The following is a 25,871-nucleotide window of genomic DNA, read 5'->3' as shown; positions in this document are numbered from 1 at the left end:
AAACAACGCTCTACCACCACCCTCTGTCTTCTACCTTTGAGCCAGTTCTGTAGCCAAATGACTAGTTCTCCCTGTACTCCAGGAGATCCAACCTTGCTAATCAGTCTCCCATGGGGAACCTTGTCAAATGCCTTACTGAAGTCCATATAGATCACATCTACTGATCTGCCCTCATCAATCTTCTTTGGTACTTCTTCAAAAAACTCAATCAAGTTTGAGAGTCATGATTTCCAATGCACAAAGCCATGTTTACTATCCCGAATCAGTCCTCGTCTTTCCAAATCCATGTACATCCTGCCCCTCAGGATTCCCTCCAACAACTTGCCCACCACCGAGGTCAGGCTCACCAGTCTATCATTCCCTGGCTTGTTTTTACTGCCCTTCTTAAACAGTGGCAACCACGTTTGCCAACCTCCAGTCTTCCAGCACCTCACCTGTGACTATCGATGATACAAATATCTCAGCAAGAGGCCCAACAATCACTTCTCCAGGTTCCCACAGAGTTCTCGGGTCCAGCTGATCAGGTCCTGGGGATTTATTCACCTTTAACCGTTTCAAGACATCCAGCACTTCCTCCTCTGTAATCTGGACATTTTGCAAGATGTCACCATCTATTTCCCTACAGTCTATCTTCCATATCCTTTTCCTCAGTAAATACTGATGCAAAATATTCATTTAGTATCTTGCCCATTTTCTGTGGAAAGGCTGCCTTGCTGATCTTTGAGGGCCCTATTCTCTCTCTAGTTACCCTTTTGTCCTTAATATATTTGTAAAAACCTTTGGATTCTCCTTAATTCTATTTGCTAAAGCTATCTCATGTCCCCGTTTTGCTCTCCTGATTTCCCTCTTAAGTATACTCCTACTTCCTTTATACTCTTCTAAGGATTCACTCGATCTATCCAGTCTATACATTACATATGCTTCCTTCTTTTTCTTAACCAAACCCTCAATTTCTTTAGTCACCTAGCATTCCCTATACCTACCAGCCTTTCCTTTCACCCTGACAGGAATATACTTTCTCTGGATTCTTGTTATCTCATTTCTGAAGGCTTCCCATTTTCCAGCTGTCCCTTTACCTGTGAACATTTGCCCCCAGTCTGGATTAGAATCTTGTCTGCAAATTCCTCATTGCTTCTATCTGTCTCTCCAACTGATCCACTCAATCTGATAAGATTCGCATCCAACAGCATTTATGGCAGTAACCCTTAAACCCTCTTTAAACTCCCACATCTGACAAGTAGTGCACGTCACTGCAAAGGCCATTTTTGCTCCTTCACAATCTACAGACCCAGAAAATAACACAGTCTTATTCCTCTACAAACATTGCCCCAGATTAAAATATAAGCCATAGCTATTAATCTAAGTTTAATCAAGAGACTTATCTCCAAAAACATATACTCAAGAAAGAATCCACTATACTCACTACTGCAGTCTTTCTCCTGGACGGACTTAAAACAACAATTAACTTATCTGATTCTGTGCTGTGAACTTCGCCCAACAGTTCCTCCAAGATTAATTATGAATTTCACTGTTTGTTAATTTTCCCAAATGCACTCCAATGTCCAGTGAAACAGGAATTCAAAAACAACAAAGACAGTAACTGTGCAGGTTCTCTCTCTCTCTCTCTCCTGCACTGTCCTCACCGTGTGCTTCCTTTGTCTGCTCTTCTCCCTTTTAAACTGCTGTGGTTTTGACTTTTTTTTCCAAAGTTCCAAAACAACATAACAGCATATAAAACAGTAATTGCTGCTCCTGGAATTTGAGGAAATCACCTCCAACACCTAAAATACCTCTCGAATGACTTTCACTAAATGTCCTAGAATTGAAAGAGCAAGGAGTTATCCACCATGAGTCTTTTATTTGGAAAAGCCAGCAAAAGATGAATGGTCATTCTAAAAAAATTAATTCACTGAAAATGGGCATTGCTGGCTAGAAAACCATTTACTGCCCATCCTTAATTGCCATTGAGAAGATGGTGGTGAGATGTAGTCCTGAACCATTGCAGTTCATTTGGTGTATGTAGACCCACAATGCCATTACAGAGAGAGAGCTCCAATATTTTGATCAAGCAACAATAAAGGAACAGCAATATATTTGCAATATGTTAGATTATCTGGATGGCAAGAGGCATGGAATGAAAGGTGATGGTATTCCAATCTGTCTTCTGCCCTTAACCTTCTACATAAAAGCAGTCATAGGTTTTAAAGGTGCTATGGAGCCTTGTTAAATTGCTACAATGCATTTTATAAATGTTCACTGCTACTAAGCATTGGTGCTGGATTGACTAAATGTGGATATGGTGCCAATCAAGTGGGCTGTTTTATCTTGGATGGCATCAAGTTTTTTGATTGCTGTCGGAGTTTCATTCATTCAGGTAAGTGGGGAGTATTTCATCTCACTCCTGGCTTGAGCCTTATAGATAGTAGACAGGCTTTGGGGAGTCATGTGGTAAGTTACTCACTGCAAGATTCCTAACCTCTGCTGTGCTCTTTTAGCCACAGGATTTATATTAATTGTCAGTTCAGTTTCTAGTCAATGGCAATTCCCAGGATGTTGACAGTTGGGCAATTCAGTGATGGTGATATCACTGAATTTCAAGGGATCATGGTTTGATTCTGTTGTTGGAGATAGGCATCGTTTGACAAATGCTACTTGCTACTTTTCAACACAAGCCTGGATAGTATCCAGTCCTTACTGCATTTGGACAGTTTGCTTCAGTAATTGAGTCATCATGAATGATGCTGAACATTGTGCAATCATCAAATGTCCCACGTCCCCACTCCTGACCTTATGATGGAACAAAGGTCATCGATGAAGCACCTGAAAATGGGCCAAGGACATACCTAGTGAACTCCAGCAGAGATGCTCTGGATTGGACCATTTTCTCATAATTCCATTGACTCCAGCTCATTCAAATGCAGCCTTACACACTTTCACCTTTTGCGGGCTAGGATAACTCCTGATAATATTCACTGCTCTGGACTAACTCTGGTTGAATAATTCCTGGAAGTTTCATCACATGACTATCTGCTGCCAACTTCCCCAAGTCCACTCTTGTCATTTGTCACTCAAATTCATCCTTGTGACTCTCCAATTCCCATGCCATATCATAGAGAAATCTCATTTCACAACTGGATGATTTTAGACTATAGAACAGACATTTTCCCACATCTCTAACTGGTTTGAAGCTAATGACTGAAATATTCAAAATTTTGGAAAATTTCAAATGTGCAATTTTTTTCCCCCCAAGGTTGCTCAAAGCAGCACCTTGGAGATTAATGTTCAATTCCTGGAAACTCTAATCTTGGAAAGTTAGCAATCCCAGTCCTAAGGTATTTCCCATAATTGGGAACATGAAGAGCAGTGCTGTGACCCTATTGAGGCTTGGGGATTGTTTGGACTTATCAATGATAAATATTAAAAGTGGGGAAAAGAGGATTAATTGATGGGAAGAAAAAAAAAGACCTGTGACATAAGTTGGAGGTGGGTAGAACTCTATGGCACACATTGATGTCTTGACTTGAGGTCCCGCTCAGAATCCTGATCCCTGCTCAGGAAACCAAGTTGGGGCAAAGGATGCCAGACCTCCAGCAAACCTTGCCTGATGCCACGTTTCCAAATCAATTGTTCTGCTTAGGAGAACAAGACAGATTACTGGGAGGACAACAGAAATGTTTTAGGAATGACCTCAAAGTATCCTTGAGATCAGCAACCATTCTGTCCCCCTTCACAACTCATGGGAATCCCTGAATTATGACTAACCAAAATGGAGGTAGTTTATTTGGGAAGAAACTAAACAGTTTAAGAGATTTCAACAGGAACATACACAGGTTAAGTCAAAGATTGGACAGCACCTCATCAACCTCCAAAAACCTCATCAAGCTGACCTTTCAGCACTGGTTAAAGCACAGCAGGTTAGGCAGCATCCAAGGAATAGGAAATTCGACGTTTCGGGCATAAGCCCTTCATCAGGAATCATCCTGATGAAGGGCTTATGCCCGAAACATCGAATTTCCTATTCCTTGGATGCTGCCTAACCTGCTGTGCTTTAACCAGCAACACATTTTCAGCTGTGGTCTCCAGCATCTGCAGACCTCATTTTTTACCCGACCTTTCAGCACTACCTATCCCACATATAACAGAAAGTGCAGATCATGCATTGGGTTTAACAGCCATTTCGGAACCCATTAGACTGGTCTGAAAGTACGTATTCCGTGATCCCAAGGGACTGTTCAAAGTGTTACTTATCTCCAAGTGGAAAATTAGCTATTCACCCTCCGAGCCAGATTGTTATCCACTCCTTTGTCCGACTGCTCTTCCCTCTCTTTGGGATCTATCCCCACCCATCACTTATACCCTTACCCTATCTTCTGCACATAAATTAACATTTTCCTAGCTACCATCAGTTCTGAATAAAGGTCACCAGATAAACTGATTTATCTTTGCAGATGCTGCCAGATCTGCTGAGCTTTTCCAACAATCTTTTATTAAAAATAGCTCTGGCTGTCTTAATTCTGTGCAACTGCAAGTGAAGGAAATTATTCTAATTGTTTATACTGTAAATGATTTTATTTTGATAAATATTTTTCTTCGCTTTTCCTTTTGGAAATAATTCTGATTAGCAACAGCTACGCATGTGCAAATAGCAACTTCATTAACTGACCTAAAAATATATTTTGAGATTAAAATAAGAACAAACTTAAAAATATGCATTTCACAACTTCCCCGAACACATTACAGCCAAGTATTATTAAAGTAATGTTGTAATGGATGTTAGGAGCCAGCTCCCACAAACAGTAATATGATAACGAGCAGAACATTGTAGAGAACTTCCTTGCTCTTCTTCAAATATTAGCACAGGAGTTGTTTTAAAATCTTTCAGCTGACATGCAGATATGATTAGAATTCAGCATTTCATCCAAAAATGGCACTTTCAATTGTGCAACTCTGCTCACTGTTACATTGGAGAATGTCATGCTGGATTACATGCTCAGTGAGAACAGAAGTCACAAGCTTGCAACTCAGAAGCAAGTGTGTTACCACCAAGTCACAGTTGACATCAGATTAATATCAGGAACCATATTCTAAGCCTAGAAAGATTTAATGATTGTTATAACAAACTTCATTCAAATGATACATTGTGATGAAGGTACAAACTGAAGGTTTCAATGCTTCAACAAGAAAGGTGCAGATAGTTCTTTTATAACACAATGGTTGCATTGACATGCAACCCTGCATTAGGCATGGACTGGTTGGACCAAAGGTCTGTTTCTATTGCTGTAGGACTCTATGATTCTATAGAAAAATCATGCTTTAGAAACAGTGCTTAAAGTGTTGGCGATGTAATCGCATTACAGCCAACACAGAATTCAAAAGTTTGTGCTTTAGAAACAATATCCCCAATTCATCAATCACACTACAGCTAATTCACGCTAATGAAATGGGTGTTATAAAGCTGTATCAAATACAAAAGTTGGTCACAAGTTCATTCAACTACTAGAAGTTAGACTTGCGTGCATGACTCACCTTTCTTCCCAGGTGAAAGGGGATGACGGCATCATCTTCAGCATGAAGAATCAGCAATGGACAGGTGATATGCTGCACACTAAAGAAGGAAAATTAGAAGAATAGCAGTTAGCATATTCGAGCAGAAGAGTTACAAAAAGAGCATATAGTTAAAGGACTAAAAAGAACATCAGATCCTTTTGTTTTTGTTTAGTTATAAATAGCCTTTTAAATGCCACATTAAAAATGGAGGTGACACCTTCTTTCAAAGTCAGAAAGTTTTCTTGATGTAAGCTGCCAAGTTTAATGTCTCCATTGCATGGTTAAGGGAAGGTGACTTTTCATAATCTCATTTGAATTAGCTGAGAGGGAAGAAAAGGTCAATGCATTTCGATCAATATAACAACTAGGTTTAATGTGCTGAGAATGAAATTCTTACTGAAAGGTGAAGTGAGCCTAACTAGACAATGACCTTAAATTCAATGATACTCCCATGCTAAATCCACCAAACACTGTCATCATTATCATAGCATGGGACTTCCAAATTTAAGACTAATTCCTTACTATTATCTCCTCTCTCGTTCCCATTTACTATCAGATTTTATCCCTGTCTGACAACATTGAAAATAAACCACAGCTTTGATGTCATATTTGACTGAATGAACACCTGATGATTTTTATCTTTATATGGTGGGCCAATTTTGCTCCTGGTCAAGCAATATCTCGATTTAGAATTCTCGTCCACTTTGGCAAATCCCTCCAAAGCCTCAACACTTGCTATAATTAATTCCCTCCAACCCTCTAATTTTGAGATACCTGCACTCATCTCATTCTGACTTTTTGAGTAATTCAACTTGAATCACCCCACAACTGATGGCTGCATCTTCATATGTCTAAGATCACTTTCAAGAATTTATTTGCTGTACTGCCTTTACCTCAATTCCTCCTTAAAATCTACCTTTGACAAACTCTGATCAACTAACTTATTATTTCTAATGTGGCTTGTCGTTACATTTTCCTTTTAAAATTTCTATCAAGTGCAATGGAATGGTGCTATATAACATAAATATAACTTGTTGTTTATTTCTCTCGTATGGTTTAATCTGTTGACATACTGCCTTTCAAAACCAGTTATTATCCTCTAACAGAAGTATTAAAAAGTAGCTAGTTGCATGCATTAATGTGTTGCAAAAAAGCTCTCAAAAAAAAAATCAGCTCTTACAGTCATGTAACAGAGAAAGCATCATCTAAAACAATAGCGGTACCAACACCAGAAAAAGATTTTCCTAACTGAGGCATCAAAAGAAGTGTTCCTCACAGAAGACTCGACGGAAAAGGCACAGAGTCTTCTGAAAGACATAATTTGGCTTTACTTTTGGGAGACTAAATTCTACTTTTTTGTATGAATAGGACTTATATTTATTGGAATAGCATTCAATTGGAATCTTGTTATATTCAGGAATAGTTAGTTAAGGGATATATTTGGTTTGTTAATATTTTAGTTAATTTGCTCACTGTTAGAGTTAGATAAATAAATTGTTACTTGATCTTAAAGTGAATGTCAGCGATTAACTTATTTAATCACTGGAAGTTGCTGAAGAGCAAGTTACACCACTTTTCACATTTTATCGATTATCGGCGAGGTGCTCCTTTTTGGTTGTTTCAGTTCTAGCTTTCAGAGGGGGAGGGGTCAACCTTCGATTTGTAACAAATTGAAAGCATCCATTTTGAAAACTGAAAAATAAATGTATCCATGTCAAGTAGGACAAATGAAAATTAGCTTTTCTCTCTTTCTCAGGATGGCTTGTTTTGTGTAATCATGAATTAAGCTAACCAAAATTAAGGTCACATTTAACTGCTGGAGTTTTGTTTCATTTAAAGGAACGAAAATCATAGTAGTGATGTCAGCTTCTATTTAATTCACAAATAGAACTGTTCAGAATTTTCTCACAAATAAGATTAAGTTTGAAGAGCAACATCAGAGTTATAAATTGAATGCGCTACACAACATCATAAAATGGTGGGGGAGGGGTGTAGAGAGATATCATGATGTACTAGCTTACTCCAAAACAGACTGGATTAAGAGGGAGGGGCAGAGTAGATGTGGTGTATTCTGCTTTGACAGTGGTGGGGTAGGGCCAAGGAGCAGACTAAACGCTTCCAGGAACATTCTGATGCTTTACAAGATGACAATCTTTATTTGTATGCATTATTTGAATTTAACTTTGGATGACTGGGTTTCCCACGTAACAGGAGAGTGGGCAGTTAAACTAAGAAAAAGAAATGTTAAGTACTTACCCTGCCACTTACCTGCTCAATTCAGCATGCCTATCTGGGAATTCTTCCTCAATTGGAAACCACCCAGAATCCCTCTAATCACCACATTTTCCCACAAAGCCTTTATCCAACCACCACCCCTTCCACTCTGAGTTGCCTGATTGCATATCTACCAAGCTGTCAACTCTCTTCTTTCAAACCTCTGACTTCCCTCCCCACTGTCCAAGGTCTTTGATTCTGTACCCAAAGCTTTTTAACACATTACTCCAGGTGCAGACTTAGTACACATATGCACACGTTAAAACAACACAACTGTATCTGAGAACATTGGTTCATGGGATCCTTCCTTCCAGCAAGTTAAAATCCAACATTAGAGTCTAGCTTTGACCTACCATTTAGAAATTAAATTGATATCAACAGTGACAAGCTGTGCAAAATAATAAAAGCTTCAATAAAATCAGTCTGTGTTGAGATAATAATGCTTTACCAATATCAACCATATCCAGTCAGAACAAACAAAGACAAACTCGAATTAGAAGTTGATCATCGGTCATCTCGTTGGAAAGACTGACAAAGATTTCAGGTCAAAAACCAAGGAAAATACGTTGAGTCCAAAAGAACACAAAGTATTCTTTACAGTCATAGAAAATCAAACTAATCAAGCATAATCAGCAGGACTTCATGAAAGGGAAATTATGCCTGACTAACTTGAGAGTTTTTCAAGGAATCACTGGATAGAGGGGTGCCAGTAGATGCATTGTATTTGGACTTCCCTTATATTTAACAAGGTACCTCACAAGACCTGAAAGTCTAAGGAGCCCATAGCATTGGAGCAGCAAATTAACATGTAGAGATAACTGGCTACTGGGCAGGAGACAGCATGTGAGGATAAGGAGTACTATTTCAGGTTGGTTGGTAACCTGTAACCAGTGTGGTTCCACGGGGATCAGTGCTGGCAGTTTAAAATATATATTAATGACTTAGAGAAAGGAAGCAAATGGACTGTAGTCAAATTTGCAGATGGGGAAAATAAGTGAAATGGCAAGTTGCAAGAAGGATACAAACAGGGAGACATTGCTCGGCTAATTAAGTGGGCAAAAAGTTGCCAAATGTGGGCAAGTGTGAAATTGTTCATTTTGGAAGGGAAAACAAAAGAACAGTATTATTTAAAAGGAGATTGCAGCAAAGTGCAAAATAAAGAGACCGAACGATACTTGCAGAAAAAACAAAGCTAGCAGATAATCAAGGCGATTAATGGAATGTTTGCCCTTATTTCAAGGAGATTGGAAGGTAAGAGAAGGGAAGTCTTACTGCAACTAAATCAGGTGTCGGTGAGACCACATCTGGAGTAAATGAGAGCAGTTTTTGGTTCCTTATTTAAAGGGGAAAGATTATTTCCTTAAACACAGTTCAGAGAAGGTTCACTAAGACGATCCCTGGAATAAAGGGATTGTCTTATGAGCAAATATAAGATGACGCTAGGCCAATTGTAAGCTAAGAACATTCACTCAACAACTTTTGTTAGGGAAGAAAATAAAAAGTTATGTATATAGATTGAAAATGTAAAAAGAAAATCAAAGGAGAATTCAATGAGCAAAAATCTTCAACCATCTGGTGTCTCAGTTAGATTAGGGGTAAGGAACAGTTATAGACTCAGATGTAGAGGTTACCTAGATAATTTTGCATTCTATCACAGGAAAATATAAAATGAAATTAATTTTTAGAATAGAAAACATTTCTCGGCTAATACTTCAAATTAGGCTTTAAACATAAGAGAACACCCACTAACTTTACCTAATTTAGATAAATAATAAATTATATATACAAGGAAATGATAATGCATGAGAAATCTTTTTAATCAGAATTTCAGCAGAATATTTTGTGTCCACAGGATAAACTATAAAGAGTTTTTTAGGATATGTACTTTGAACCATAGTCATTGCTGCAAAGCATGTACAGTGTCAGCCAACTTACACACAGCAACATCTTGCAAACAATATGATCTTCTACGAATCAAATAATTTCCAATCTGATGGGGCAAGAGGGCCTTAGTTTGACATCTCATCCTTACTTATGACAGTACAACTCTCATTAGTACTGCAGTGAAGTATCAGTCTAAATCATGCAAACAAATTTAGGAATAGGGTCCACAACCTTGACTTAGAGGAGTGCTGTCAACTAAAGCCACAGCTAATGCTAAATGTAATAATTTTCCCATTGGTACTAAATGCATCAACATTGCAATACATCAATTAAAGTCAGACTGGTTATGATGGAAACTCACATATCATATTGTGTATAAACATGTATAAATATTCCACAATGGTACAAATGGCTAAATTAAAAGAAATACAATTATTGCATTAAAATACATTTTGAAAAGAAAAATTGACTTACTTCTCATCACTTGGAAAGATGATACCACTTTCAGTGATTGGATCTAGGAAGAACCAGTCAAAGCCAGGTAGGTATCTATAGACCTGAAACATCAATAAAAAGAAAGGTCAGAAAGCTGCAGTCCGCACGTTCCATCATCTTCCGATATTGTCAGAGCACTTACTCTTTCTACATCATTTGTAAGAGGTTGATTACCATGAGAAGTCCAAAAATTATTACTAATTCATACAAGTACAAGGCACTAGATGACCAAAGCCCATCTAGTTTTTAATTATCCCCAAATTTCTGCATTCTGGTTTACTTTGCTCTTTCCCTTCTCTCCCCTTCATTTCAAATTATTATATTCTCATTTCAGTTCTAAAATGTTCACCTCTTCTTTAAAAAATTATTCACAGGGATGAGGGCCTCACTGGCTAGGCCGCATTTATTGTCCATCTTTAATTGCCCAGAGGGCAACCACATTGCTGAGAGTCTGGACTCACTTAAATGTACAGCACGGAAACAGACCCTTCGGTCCAACACATCTAGGCAGACCAGATATCCTAAATATATCTAGTCACATTAGCCAGCACTTCGCGCATATCCCTCTAAACCCTTCCTCTTCAAATACCCATCCAGCTGCATTTTAAATGCTGCAATGTACCAGCCTCTACAACTTTCTCGGGCAACGCATTCCATCCATGCACCACCCTCTTTGTGAAACAGTTGCCCCTTAGGTCCCTTTTAAATCTTTCCCCTCTCACACTCAACCTATGCCCTCTAGTTCTGGACTCCCCATCCCAGGGAAAAGACCTTGTCTATTTACCTTATCCCCATCCCGCATGATTCTATAAACCTTTAAGGTAATTCCTGAGCCTTGATGCTCCAGGGAAAAACAGCCCCAGCCATTTCAGCTCTCCCTATAGCTCCAACTCTCCAACTCTGGCAATATCCTTGTAAATCTTTTCTGAACCCTTTCAAGTTTCACAACATCCCTCTGGTAAGACGAAGACCAGAGTTGGACACAATATTCCAAAAGTAGCCTGACCAATGCCTTGTACAGCCAAAACATGACCTCCCAACTCTTATACTCAATGCTCTAACCAATAAAGGAATGCCTTCTTCCCTATCCTATCTACTTTCAAGGAACTATGAACCTACACTCCAAGGTCTCTTTGCTCAGTAACACTCCCCAGGACCCGATCATTAAATGTATAGGTCCTGCCCTGATTTGCCTTTCCAAAATGCAGCACCCACACTTATCTAAATTAAACTCCATCTGCCACTCCTCGGCCCATTGGCCCATCTGATCAAGATCCTGTTGTACTTTGGAGGTAGCCTTCTTTGCTGTCCATTACACTTCCAATTTTGGTGTCATCTGCAAACCTACTGACTATACCTCCTATGCTGACATCCAAATCATTTATATAAAATGATGAAAAGTAGTGGACCCAGCATTGATCCTTGTGGCACACCACTGGTCACAGGCCTCTAGACTGAAAAGCAACCCTCCACCACCACCCTCTGCCTTCTACCTTCAAATGACTAATTCTCCTTGTATTCCATGTGATTTAACCTTGCTAACCAGTCTACCATGAGGAATCTTGTCAAAGACCTTCCTGAAGTCCATATAGATTAGTCCATCACTTTGCCCTCATTAATCCTCTTCGTTACTCCTTAAAAAAAACTCAATCAAGTTAGGGAGACATAATTTCTCACGCACAAAGTCATGTTAATAACCTTCAATCAGCCCTTGCCTTTCCAAATACATGTAAACCCTGTCCCTCAGGATTCCCTCCAACAACTTGCCCAATCACGGATGTCAAGCTCACCAATCTATAGTTCCCCAGCTTTTCCTTATGACCTTTCTAAACAAAAATATGGCACTATGTTAGCCCATCTCCAGTCTTCTGACACCTCACTCGTGACTATCGATGACACTAATATTGCAGCAAGGGGCCTAGCAATCACTTCCCTAGCTTCCCGCAGAGTTCTAGGTTACACTATCAGGACCTGGGGAATTTAACCACTTATGTATTAAGACATCCAGCACCACCTCCTCTGTAATATGAGCATTTTTCAAGATGTCATCATCCATTTCCCCACGTTCTAGATCTTCCACGTACATCTCCACAGTAAACACTGACACAAAATACTTGTTTAGTATCTCCCCGACCTCCTGCAGTTTCACACATAGATTGCCTTGCTGATCTTTGAGGGTCTCTATTCTCTCCTGAGTTACCCTTTTGTCCTCAATGTATTTATAAAATACCTTTGGATTCTCCTTAACCTTACTTGCCACAGCTATTGTGGACCAGTTGGCAGTTTCTTTCCCTAAAAGGATATATGAGTGTGTCAAATGGGTTTATTCAATAACAGATTCACGGTTACTATTTGACTCAATTTCAAATTTTTATTGAATTCAAATTTCACCATCTGCCAAGGGAGGATTCAAACCCTGGTCCCCAGAACATCATTTGGGTCTCTGGATTGACAGTCCAGCCACATTACCACTAGACCATATCTATCCCTCTTGATGATCTTGTACCACCAGCTCCCCTCTCCCAACTTGCGTTTCGGGCTGCTGCACAAAATACCTTATCTTTAAATTTTATTTTTGAGGGAAACAAGGAAGTCAGAGCTCAAAGCAAATACTGAGGGGAAAACAGGAGAGAGAATCAGACTGGAAAGATTCATTATGCAAATCTTTTGTCATACGCTTTCAGCTCAAATCAAAATATTTGTATACAAGTTTACATATAATATCAAATGAACAATCAATTTAAAGTAACAAGTTGCCAAAATAGTTTACAATCAGCAACTGGCTTCAGATGAATATACATAATACCAAGAAACAACACTGAAGCATGTGAAAATACTTAGCCCATGAGAGAATGGTTGGGGCACACGATTAGACACAGGAACTCTGCAGATCCACCCTGCATATCAAGTTAACGGCTAAAATAAATTGTTGAATCATGCAGGTCATTGGCTTCTCCTCAACACAAGCTTGGTAGGAACCAACAGTTCACATTCATGATATTCTGACAGATCCCAGAACATCAAGAACTTCAGGCTTTTGGATTTGTTGCTTTATGTTTTGCAAATAAACTCAGGCCTCACCAGCGTTATTTGAGAAATGATTGTTGTGCTGGTATCTCTTCAAATACTGGCTTAATATTTTGGTTTCCAAATGAATATTGGAACAAAGTGATAAGGAAGATTGATGAAGGCAGAGCGATGGATGTTGTCTATACAGATTTCAGCAAAGCGTGTGACAAGTTTCCGCATGGTAGACTGGTTAGCGAGATTAGATCACATGGAATAGAGAGCGCGCTACTCATTTGGATACAAGATTGACTTGAAAGAAGACGACAGAGGGTGGTGGGAGAGGGCCGCTCTTTGGACTTGAGACCGGTGGTCAGCGGTGTGCTGCAAGATTCATTGCTGGGTCCACTGATTTTGGTCATTTATATAAATGATTTGGATGGGAATACAGGAGGTACAATTACTAAGTTTGCATATGACACCAAATGGGTGGTGTACTTAACAGTGGAAGGTTATCATCTTGGTACAATTGGGTCTTGTCAGGTGGGCCAATAGGCCAAGGAATGGTAGGTGGAGTTGAGTCAAGATAAATGAGAGGTATTGCATTTTGGTAAGGCAAATCAGGGTAGCGCTCACACACTTAACAGTAAGGTCCTGGAGAATGTTAACGAATAAAGAGATCTTGGGTTCAGGTACAGGTTCATAGTTCCTTGAAAGTAGAGTCACAAGCACACAGGGTAATGAAGGAAGCATTTGGCATGCTTGTTTTATTCGTCAGAGCACCGAGTATAGGAGTTGTGATGTCATGTTGTATCTGTACAGGATTTTGGTTAGACCATTTTTGGAAAACTGCATTCAATTCTCGTCTCCCTGCCATAGGAAACATGTTGTGAAACTTGAAAGGGCTCAGAAAATATTTACAAGGATGTGACCAGTGTTGGAGGGTTTGAGCTATAAAGGGGAGGCTAAGTATGCTGGGGCTATTTTCTCTGGAGCGAAGACTTAAGGGTGACCTTATAGAGGTTTATAAAATCATGAGGCGCATGGATAGAGTGAATAGCCAAGGTCTTTCCCCCCCACTCAAGTGTAGGGGAATCCAAAACCATAGGGAAAGATATTAAAAGGGACCTAAGGGGCAACTTTTTCATACAGAGGGTGGTGGTATATGGAATGAGCTGCCAGAGGCGGTGGAAATTGGTATAATTACAACATTTAAAAGGCTACATTATTTAAATGGATACATTATTGGATGAATAAAAAGTGTTGAGAGAGATATTGGCCAAACACTGGTAAATGGGACTAGATTAATTTAGGATATCTGGTCAGCATAGACCGATTGGGCCGAAGAGTCTGTTTCTATGCTGTACTATTACAAGAAAATCAGGCTTTTACTTAATCTATACTGCAAGTTAGCACCTGTGAGACACTATTATCACATCAAATATTGCGTTGCATAGGTCCACCTAGATCATCCACTCAAATCACAAGACGTTGTTTAAATCTAGGGTTTTCTGACTCAGGCAAGAAATGAACTAAAATCAAATATTCCTGTAATTTATTGTAAGTTTTTACAGTGCCCAAGAACCAATAACATTATTCAACTCAAAGCACAAATTCAGTTTTTAATAAAATTGTGCATAACCTCAGAGGAACATAGCATATTGCAACAGAACAGATCAATAGGGGATGGCAATGGCTTATTACTAGACTATCAATCCAGAGATTCAGGCCATGTTCTGGGGACCGAGGTTCAAATTTTGCTATGGAATTTGACTTCAATAAACATCTGGAATTAACAGTCCAATGATGACTATGAAACAGTTGCCGATTGCCAGGAAAAATCCATCTGGTTCTTTCATGTCCTTCAGGGAAAGAAATTGACTGTCCTTTCCTGGTCAGGCTTACATGTGACTCCACTGCCCTCTGGGCAATAAGGAATGAGCAATAAACATCAGCCTTGCCAGCAACACCCACATATCATGACTTTGTTTTTAAAAAAGTGATGCCAACAAGACTGTCAACATGAAAAGTGGTGTTGAGGGTTGGGAGACAAGTTGTTTATTCCTTACTCCATAATTACAATCGCACAACCAGAATGATGAATTTAACAAGCTCAAAACCATCATGTAGATTACATAAATGGTGTTTCAGCACAGTGCAAAATTTTGGCTTTTCTTCCCAATTCCCCGCCCCATCCCCCAACTCCTGCCAAATGGTACAAAATTATCTTGTAGTTTCCTGAAATCAGAAATTAATTTCCTTGAGAAGATTAGAAAGCTGTCCTGCAAAGATTTAAGTGCTAGTTTCATCACTGTTTTTCAGTTTCACACGTTTTATATTGGATTGCCAAAATACTGGTTAATTGCCCCTTTTGTCTTCAGTCACTGTGCATTCATAGCTCCTTGAAAGTGGAGTCGCAGGTAGACAGGATCGTGAAGACGGCGTTTGGTATGCTTTCCTTTTTTGGTCAGAGTATTGAGTGCAGGAGTTGGGAGGTCATGTTGCAGCTGTCCAGGACATTGGTTGGGCCATCGGTTGACATATTGTGTGCATTTCTGGTCTCCTTTCTATCAGAAAGATGTTGTGAAACTTGAAAGAGTTCAGAAAAGATTTACAAGGATGTTGCCAGGGTTGGAGGATTTGAGCTATAGGGAGAGGTTGAATAGGCTAGGGGTGTTTTCCCTGGAGTGTCGGAGGCTGAGGGGTGACCTTATAGAGGTTTATAAAATCATGAGGGGCATGGATAGGATAAACAGGCAAAGTCTTTTCGCTGGGGTGAGGGAGTCCAGAACTACTGGGCATAGGTTTAGGGTGAGAGGAGAAAGATATAAAAGAGACCAAAGGGCCAACTTTTTCACATTGTGAGTGGTACATGTATGGAATGAGCTAGCAGAGCAAGTGGCGAAGGCTAGTACAATTGCAACATTTAAAAGGCATCTGGATGGGTATATGAATAGGAGGGGTTTGGAGAGATATGGGCCTGGTGCTGGCAGGTGTTTCTGTACTGTACATCTCTAGGACTCATTCCTTATTCAATCCCACAATTAACTTTGTCATTTAGTGCAGCTTCGCATCTGGTCCTTGGCCTTCCTCTTCACCTCTTTCCTGGCAGTCCCATCTCCAGCATTTGCCTCACAACTTGTCCTCTTCCTCTCTCTGTCCACCCTGGATGACCATACCATTTTAAACCATCAACTACTTTCGTCACTGCTTTTATAATCTACTTGATCAGGGCTCATAGCCACAAAAATTAATAGCTGCCATCTGTTGCCATTCAAAAGAAAACACAGAAACCTGATTAATCTAAATATTTTATTACCATTAAATTAATACATCTAATACTTACTGTGATCATGCAGGATTCATGGTGGAATAAGATAGATAACTAATTAAAGCAAGAGGCATGAACTAAGCAACTTCAACTGCTAATGGTATCTGCTGCAAAATTAAAGCTACTGAATGTTTCATTACAGATATTAACATATGACTCAGAGTGATTCACTCTAAGGACTGAAAAGACTCCAGCTAACTGCCCCTGAAAGTCAATTACATCTTTAATATTTTTTTAGAAGTTATTAACCATAACTCAAATTAAGTACTGGTTATAGAATTTTTCCATGTGCTAAGGTATTAAATATTAGGATTATTATGGAGCCTTCAGCAATTGTAACAAATGTCACTTACATAAAACAAGAGAAGCTCAGGCCAAGGAAGAAAGCTTTGGAAGAAGAGCTGACCCAGAAGAAAGACCAGGAGATCTTCTTTAAAATCAGTGAAGAAGCAGAGTGTCAGAGTCCAAGTTCTCCAAACAAAGTTGCCAATTTTTTCCCTTTTACTTCAGAATTATCCTAAAGAAGATCAGGACTGTACTCCTACAGGAACTCAGGACTACGGAGATGTGATCAAGTTTATTTATATTTTCTGAACTGAAATTGTATTACTGTTTTCTGATTTGGGAGAGAAAGAAATACCGTATTTACTACTGATATCTTTAAAAAAATGAACCCTTTGATGTTAACTGGGGTGCTTTGCGATGGATAAACTGCATACACATGGTTGTACTAAAGTATTCTTTAGTTGAAGGACTTCTAAATTCTTGTTTTTCAGAGCTTCCTTGTCTATAAATGACTAGCTAAGATTATGCATAATTATAAAGCAAGTTTTTTAAAAAGATGTCATTTAGTTCCTATTATTGAAAATAAGTTTTTACTAAATATTCTTAATGGCTTAATGAAAAACTGGATTCAACAAAAAAAACTGTCCTCTTCAAGCAAACCACTGTATTAAGACAAAACCTGCCAATAAAAAAAATTAAAATTCATTGCCGCAGAGTGCAGTGGAGGCCAGGATGCTAAATGTCTTCAAGGCAGAGATTAATAGATTCTTGATGTCTCGAGGAATTAAGGGCTATGGGGAGAATGCGGGTAAGTGGAATTGAAATGCCCATCAGCCATGATTGAATGGTGGAGTGGACTCGATGGGCCGAAGGGCCTTACTTCCACTCCTGTGTCTTATGGTCTTAAAACCTCAAGGTAATAAAATATCCCAAGGTGTTATCCTAAAGCATTTTAAGAATTTGATGGCAGGTTGCATGTGATATTAGAAAACTGGACCAAAAGCTTGGTCAAAGAGGAGAGTTTATTAGAACATGTTAAAAAGAAGTGGTAAAGAAATTTAGGGAATAAATGTCTGAGCTTAGGACCTAGATAGCTGCAGGCCATTGACTTGAAATCAATTTCCTTGACAAATCAAGAAAAAGAATCACACAGTGAACTTTATTTCCAGCTTCTTTAAACACTTATTAGTTATTTGCATATTGGAGATAGACAAAAAGGCTTGTGATAGTGAAAGTCAAAAATCAAACAGTTGTTTTCTAATTAGCATTAGAAGGTGGTGCTCAGTGAAAATATAAATATGGATGACCAATGACAGAAGCATGAGGGCAGGATGATTGAATATAGGATGTGTATAGACCCTGCTGAAATGTATGCAACTAGCTTTGGAAGATCTTTAGATCTTCAGTTCAGATGTAAAGTAAATTTGACTTGGGTCTTTAAATGGAAGAAATAGAGCCCATTTTTCAGAGTTGAACATAAAGTTATAGATATTGATTTCTGCTACTCAGGTTCCCAGAAGACTGAGTAGTTTATCCTGTTAGAAGGTTTCTTCTTTATCAAGGAGACAGACTTTTTTTTTCACTATTACAGGTGGTGAGGGAATGAATAAGAGTGTAAACATACTTGACCTCATCCTCTAGGACAAAATGAAGACTGCAGATGCTGGAGATCAGAGTCGAAGAGTGTGCTGCTAGAAAAGCAGTCGGTCAGGCAGCATGAAAGGAACAGGAGAGTCAATGTTTCATGCATAAGCTCTTCATCAGGATTCCTAATGAAAAGCTTGTGCTTTGAAACGTCAGATGCTATACTTTTCCAGCACCACACTCTTCGACTTAGATATTATTTTCCCCAATCTGTCTGCTGAAGACGCATCTGTCCATGACAATACTGGTAGGAGTGACCACTGAACAAGTCCTTGTGCAGATGAAGCTCCATCTTCACAATAAAAAACCTGTAGCATGCTGTACAAAATTACAACCATGTTATATGAGAGATTTCAAACAGATCTAACAACTTGAGAGTACGGATCCATGAGACACTGTTAGCCATCAGCAACAAAACATTATTCCAACACAATCTGCAATCTCATGGCCCAGCATAACGCCCTCACTACCATTATCATCAAGCCAGGGGGTCAACCTTGGTTCAATGAAGAGTCTGGACAGTATCCCAGTAGCTGCATCTAAAAACAAGGCATTAACATGTTGTAATAACAGTATAGGTCTAACTACACCAGACAGCATAGATACAGCTAAGCAATTCCACAACCAACAAATCATAGTTAAGCTCTGTTATCCTGCCCCGTCTAGTCACGAACAATGATAGGCAACTCAACTTACTGGAGGTGGGAGCTGAACAAATATCCCTCATTCTCATGTTAGGGGAAGCATGTGCAACAACTGAGATCTCAGCATCCTCCAAAGGTCCCCAACTTCACAGATACCAGTGTACAGCCAATTAAATTCACTCCACATGAAACCTAGAAAAACCTCAAGGCACAAGATACTACAATAGCTATGGACCCTGACAATATTCCAGTAATAGCACTGAAGACCTGTGGTGCAGAACCTGCTGCACTCATAGGGAAAAAGTGAAGACTGCAGATGCTGGAGTACCAGAGTTGAAAAATGTGGTGCTGGAAAAACAGCAGGCCAGGCAGCATCCGAGGAGCAGGTGAATCGACGTTTCGGGCATAAGCCCATGACATCCTTGGTTCAAATATGGACCAAAAGAGCTAACTCCAGAGGGGAAAGTGAGGGTGACAACACATTTGCAGCTTTCAAATCAAAAGCTGCATTTGACAACAAGCAACATTAGATAAACTGGAATCAATGGAAATTAGGTGAAAATTCTCCATTGGTTGGAGTCAGATCTAGCACAAAGAAAACGATTACTGGAAGTCAGTTGCCTAAGTTCCAGGACATCAGTATAGGAGTTCTCCAGGTGAGCGCTCTTTCCTCCATAAAGTTAGAATGTGTGCAATCATTTTCAAATATCCAATGTTCAGCACTATTCACAACATCTTATATACTGAAGTAGCCCATGTCCAAACGTAGCAAGAGCTGGACAATTTGCAGGCAAGCTGAAAATGTGTTGCTGGTTAAAGCACAGCAGGTTAGGCAGCATCTCAGGAATAGGGAATTCGACGTTTCGAGCATAAGCCCTTCATCAGGAATGAGAGAGAGTAGCCAAGCAGGCTAAGATAAAAGGTAGGGAGGAGGGACTTGGGGGAGGGGTGATGGAGGTAGGATAGGTGGAAGGAGGTCAAGGTGAGGGTGATAGGCCGGAGTGAGGTGGGGGCGGAGAGGTCAGTAAGGAGATTGCAGGTTAGGAGGACGGTGCTGAGTTGAGGGAACCGACTGAGACAAGGTGGGGGGAGGGGAAAATGAGGAAACTGGAGAAATCTGAGTTCATCCCTTGTGGTTGGGGGGTTCCCAGGCGGAAGATGAGGCGCTCCTCCTCCAGCCGTCGTGTTGTTATGTTTTGCCGGTGGAGGAGTCCAAGGACCTGCATGTCCTCGGTGGAGTGGGAGGGAGAGTTAAAGTGTTGAGCCACGGGGTGGTTGGGTTGGTTGGTCCGGGCGGCCCAGAGGTGTTCTCTGAAGCGTTCCGCAAGTAAACGGCCTGTCTCCCCAATATAGAGGAGGCCACATCGGGTGCAGCGGATGCAATAGATGATGTGTGTGGAGGTACAGGTGAACTTGTGGCAGATATGGAGGGAACCCTTGGGGCCTTGGAGGGAAGTGAGTGTGGAGGTGTGGGCGCAAGTTTTACATTTCCTGCGGTTGCAGGGGAAGGTGCCGGGGGTGGAGGTTGGGTTGATGGGGGGTGTGGATCTGACAAGGGAGTCACGAAGGGAGTGGTCCTTGCGGAACGCTGATAGGGGAGGGGAGGGAAATATATCCTTGGTGGTGGGGTCCGTTTGGAGGTGGCGGAAATGACGGCGGATGATACGTTGTATGCGGAGGTTGGTGGGGTGGTAGGTGAGAACCAGTGGGGTTCTGTCTTGGTGGCGGTTGGAGGAGCGGGGCTCAAGGGCGGAGGAGCGGGAAGTGGAGGAGATGCGGTGGAGGGCATCGTCGATCACGTCTGGGGGGAATCTGCGGTCCTTGAAGAAGGAGGCCATCTGGGCTGTGCGGTGTTGGAACTGGTCCTCCTGGGAGCAGATGCGGCGGAGAGGAAGGAATTGGTAATATGGGATGGAGTTTTTGCAGGGGGCAGGGTGGGAGGAGGTGTAGTCCAGGTAGCTGTGGGAGTCAGTCGGTTTATAGTAGATGTCTGTGTTGAGTCGGTCGCCCAAGATAGAGATGGAAAGGTCTAGGAAGGGGAGGGAGGAGTCTGAGACAGTCCAGGTGAATTTGAGGTCGGGATGGAAGGTGTTAGTAAAGTTGATGAACTGTTCAATCTCCTCGTGGGAGCACGAGGCAGCGCCGATACAGTCATCGATGTAGCGGAGGAAAAGGTGGGGGGTGGTGCCAGTGTAGTTGCAGAAGATGGACTGTTCCACATATCCTACGAAGAGGCAGGCATAGCTGGGGCCCATGCGGGTGCCCATGGCAACTCCTTTAGTTTGGAGGAAGTGGGGGAATTGAAAAGAGAAGTTATTCAGGGTGAGGACCAGTTCAGTCAGTCGAAGGAGGGTGTCAGTGGAAGGGTCCTGGTTGGTGCGGCGGGAAAGGAAGAAGCGGAGGGCTTTGAGTCCTTCGTGATGGGGGATGGAGGTGTACAGGGACTGGATGTCCATAGTGAAAATAAGGCGTTGGGGACCGGGGAAGCGAAAATCCTGGAGGAGGTGGAGGGCGTGGGTGGTGTCCCGAACGTAGGTGGGGAGTTCTTGGACTAAAGGGGACAGGACCGTGTCGAGGCATTGGGAGATGAGTTCGGTGGGGCAGGAGCAGGCTGAGACAATGGGTCGGCCGGGCAGGCAGGTTTGTGGATTTGGATAGGAGGTAGAAACGGGCGGTGCGGGGTTGTGGGACTATGAGGTTGGAGGCGGTGGATGGGAGATCCCCTGAGGTGATGAGGTCATGGATGGTCTGGGAGATGATGGTTTGGTGGTGGGAGGTGGGGTCGTGGTCAAGGGGGGCGATAAGAGGAGGCGTCCGCGAGCTGGCGTTTGGCCTCAGTGGTATAAAGGTCAGTGCGCCAAACTACCAGCGCGCCTCCCTTGTCTGCGGGTTTGATGGTGAGGTTGGGATTGGAGCGGAGGGAGTGGAGGGCTGCACGTTCGGAGGATGAGAGGTTGGGGTGGACAGGTTGAGTTGGTTAATGTCACGGCGGCAGTTGGCTATAAAGAGGTCGAGGGCGGGTAGGAGGCCAGCATGGGGTGTCCAGGTGGATGGGGTGTGTTGGAGGCGGGAGAAGGGGTCGTCAGAGGGTGGGCGGGAGTCTTGGTTGTGAAAGTAGGCACGGAGGCGAAGGCGGCGGAAGAATTGTTCAATATCTCGGAGCGTGTTGAACTCATTAATCCAAGGGCGTAGGGGAATGAAGGTGAGGCCCCTGCTGAGGACTGATCTTTCATCCTCAGAGAGGGGGAGATCTGGAGGGATGGTGAAAATCCGGCATGGTTGGAAGCTAGGATCTGGTGTGGGACTGGAGCTGGAGCTGGGGGCGGGGTTAGGGGCGGGGACAGAGATCGAAGTAGGGGCGGAGTTAGACGTGGTGACGTTGCTCGATGTGGGGGTGGAGTCAAGCGTGGGGGCGGAGTCAAGCGTGGGGGCGGGGTCATGCGTTGTGACGGAAATAAGCGTGGGGGCGGGGTTACGTGTAGGCAAGGGCTAACAACTGGCAAGTAACATTTCTGCCACCTTAATGCCAGGCAATGATCACTTCTAACAAGACAAAATCTAACTATTGCCTTTTGACATGCAATGGTATTATCATCATTGATCCCCATCAACATCCGGAGGATTGCGATTTGCCAAAAACTGGATTGGACTGACCTGGTCAATATTGTGGTTATAACAACAAGTCAGAAACAGGGAAGTCTGCAGAGGGTAACTCATCTCATGACTCTCCAAAGCCTGCCCATGATATACAAGACAGGCAGGCAGGAGGCTAGAATAACACAGCAAGCCAGGCCACATCAGGTGGTGGAGAAGTTGACGTCTCAGGTGTAACCCTTCTTCAGGACCCAAAACATGAACTTCTCCACTTCCTGATGCTGCCTGGCTTGCTGCGTTCTTCTAGCCTTCTGCCTGTCTATTTTGGATTCTAACATTCGCAGTTTTCTTTTGTCTCTAACCACAATTTACAAGACGACTGTGATGGAATACTCCACATTTGCCATGATGTGCAGTTCCAATAATACAGGTAGTTTGACTTCTTCCACAGGATAAAGCAGCCTGCTTTGATGGCCACCACATTCATAACCTTCAAAATATACTTGCCCCACTAACAACACAGTAACAGTATACCATTTTCAAGATGCACTGCAAACATTCACTAAGACTTCTTAGAAAGCATATTCCAAACTTTTGACCATACCATCTGGAATGATGGTGGCTGCAGGTGTACAAGAACATCACTGCCATCAAATTACTTTTGAAGTCACATACCATCCTCACTTGTAAATATATCACCATTCCTTTACTGTCATGGGATTAAAATCCTGGCATTCCATCCCTAAAAGCACTATGAATATATCTACACCAGGTGGACTGCCATGATTTAAGTAGTCAGCTCATCACCAGTAACTCAACAGCACTTAGGGAAAGACAACAAATACTGGCCCAGACAGCAAACCCACATTGAACAAAAAAAATCACAATAGCGCAGCAATGGGGTAACATTATCAATGAAGCCACAACTCCTGATTGCGCAGACCATTTCTAAATACCTCAGCCAGAGATAGTATTTTCTTAATCTTCCCCTCCTTTGAAATGGGATCCACTTATTGCTGCCAAATCGCACTTCCATTTGAAGCTCTTACCTATAGCCCACTGTATTAGCATACTACATGTCTTTGCACACACGAATTCCCAATCCACTTTAAACTATCCTCTGTCTAAGCCTTCCTAGTCCAGCAGTGGGAGTCGGTTTAACTCAGTTGGTTGCTTTGCAATTCAGAATGACACCAAGAGCATGGATTCAGTTCCTCCACTGGCTGAGATTACCAACGAATTCTCCTCAGCCTCTCCACTGTCCGAGGCATACTGACCCTCAGATTAGACCACCATCAAGTCATCACACTCTAATGAGCGTGCAGCCCTATGGTATGGCAAGATCATGGCAACTTTATCTTAGCTTTATGCCAATACTGTTCCTTATTCTCATGCAATTTGTCTGACAGTCCTCTCTGCACATCATTTCTTCTCTCTGACATTTTATCTAATGTTTTTCCCCTGCTAAACCCAATTAAACCCACCTCTACGGCTGTGGTTAACCTTTCCATGAGAATAATGGTTTCAGCTTTGTTGAGCAGCAATCCACTCATATTGGCCAAAAGCGGACACAATACTGTAGCTGAGGCCTAGCTAATAATTTATAATAAATTTTAGAAATTTCTCACATTTGTACTCAATGACTCTATAAAGTCAAGGATCCAAGATGCTTTAAGCAGCTTAATCAATGACACTTCATAAGCCAAGCTAACACTGGTTCTGAAATAAAGTAACTAATATGACTGGAAAAAACCAGTGAGTCTTTGATATTACACAGTAATTTTGATAGATAACAGTACAAACAAAGCGATCAAATGGCACAGGTGTCTGGATATGCATTATGTAATCCAATTTCAGCTTCAGTGGTCTGATGATTCTTCCTTCCACAGTCATGAGTGGGCATTCACAGGCCAAAGCATGTCACCTTGTATGTTTGCCCTCTTAGGCATTCCTGATTTCCTTTGCACAATCGTTGGTAACTGTGCTTTTAGAATTCTGACATTCAGCCTTAAATTCATCAATGAACCTCTACTGCAACCATTTCGTTTAAAAATATCCTTGATCAGTCATTACACTTGAAGGTGGGTGAGAAATCAAATTTTGGGTTATGATGATACCTTGGAATGCTTCATTACATTAAAGACACAATATAAGTGCACACTGTTAGAGTGTTGTGAACAAGTATATCTGAAATCAGTATAACTTACATTTACAATGCTTTTCTTACAAGAGGTACAATACACCACTGATGAGCAATGGTTTATTCTGATGGCAGAAAAAATGTAGTTTCATACTCTTCTCTGTAGTATAATCTGGAACATTACTTAAAATAACAAGACCCCTACCAGTGAAAAAGGATGGCTTTTGGCTTCCTCCCGAATGTTAGTGAAAGGAGATTCCAGAATTAAGGCATCTGGAGGGGTGTCTAAGAATGAAAAACAGCCATATGTAAAATTAGAACCACATAAAATAGCATTTTAAAGTCTCTATGCAATATATTGAAAGCTAAATAAAAGTTATTGGCTGTACATTTCTCTCAGCACCCTGTGAAACCAACATCTTCAAACAGTGGAGTTCGGAATGTTTAGTGTTATATGTTACAAAAGGGACGGCTAAAGTGATGGGTTAAGTGTGTGCCACAAATCTTTTTCAGTGCTCGATATATTACATGAATCTGGATTTATGGCCCTTCTGCTGTTATTATATCACACAGATGGTCTTACAATATTTAAAATGATTTAGACTTCTACACTTGCCCCCTCACCCTACCCAATAAGCAAGTTGAAACAGATGCAGGCATTCGGCCTAGAGACTTTCTGGTCATTCAATTGGATTATGAATGCTCTGCATCTCAATTCCATTTGCCCGTCTTTGCCCTTATCCAACAAAATCTATTAACCCGCCTTAAAAACTTCACCTGACCAAACACCAGAGTAGTTGCAACAAGGTCAACATGTCCATTACCTTTTGCGAGAATAACAGCTACCTGACTTCATTCTTCCTTTGCATATCTTTCACGTTAGCATAATATCCCTTTGAATTCCCTGTCAGACAGAATAGGTTACCTACTATTTTAAAGGCCTCAGTTAGGTAACTCCTCATACCCTTCTGAACTTGGAGAATACAAACCAAGTTTATACTAACCTGCCCTTGTAACTTGATTCCTT

At 41.3% G+C, this 25,871-nt stretch overlaps 1 protein-coding gene across 1 annotated transcript in view; it reads right to left on the bottom strand.

Annotated features, from left to right (window-relative positions):
- Window positions 1-25,871, bottom strand: part of abhd12 (abhydrolase domain containing 12, lysophospholipase) — a 151,974-nt gene that overhangs the window by 11,325 nt on the left and 114,778 nt on the right. The window contains exons 10-12 of the mRNA XM_060831719.1: window positions 25,050-25,129; window positions 10,180-10,262; window positions 5,527-5,605 (exon numbers count right to left, since the gene is read on the bottom strand). Coding sequence (XP_060687702.1) covers window positions 5,527-5,605; window positions 10,180-10,262; window positions 25,050-25,129 — 242 coding nt within the window. The remainder of the gene's footprint in view (window positions 1-5,526; window positions 5,606-10,179; window positions 10,263-25,049; window positions 25,130-25,871) is intronic.

The sequence above is a fragment of the Hemiscyllium ocellatum genome, chromosome 10, assembly GCF_020745735.1.
Source record: "Hemiscyllium ocellatum isolate sHemOce1 chromosome 10, sHemOce1.pat.X.cur, whole genome shotgun sequence".
Taxonomy (NCBI): domain Eukaryota; kingdom Metazoa; phylum Chordata; class Chondrichthyes; order Orectolobiformes; family Hemiscylliidae; genus Hemiscyllium; species Hemiscyllium ocellatum.
The sequence above is the reverse complement of the archived record's forward strand: the minus strand, read 5'-3'. Positions and strand labels throughout refer to the sequence as shown.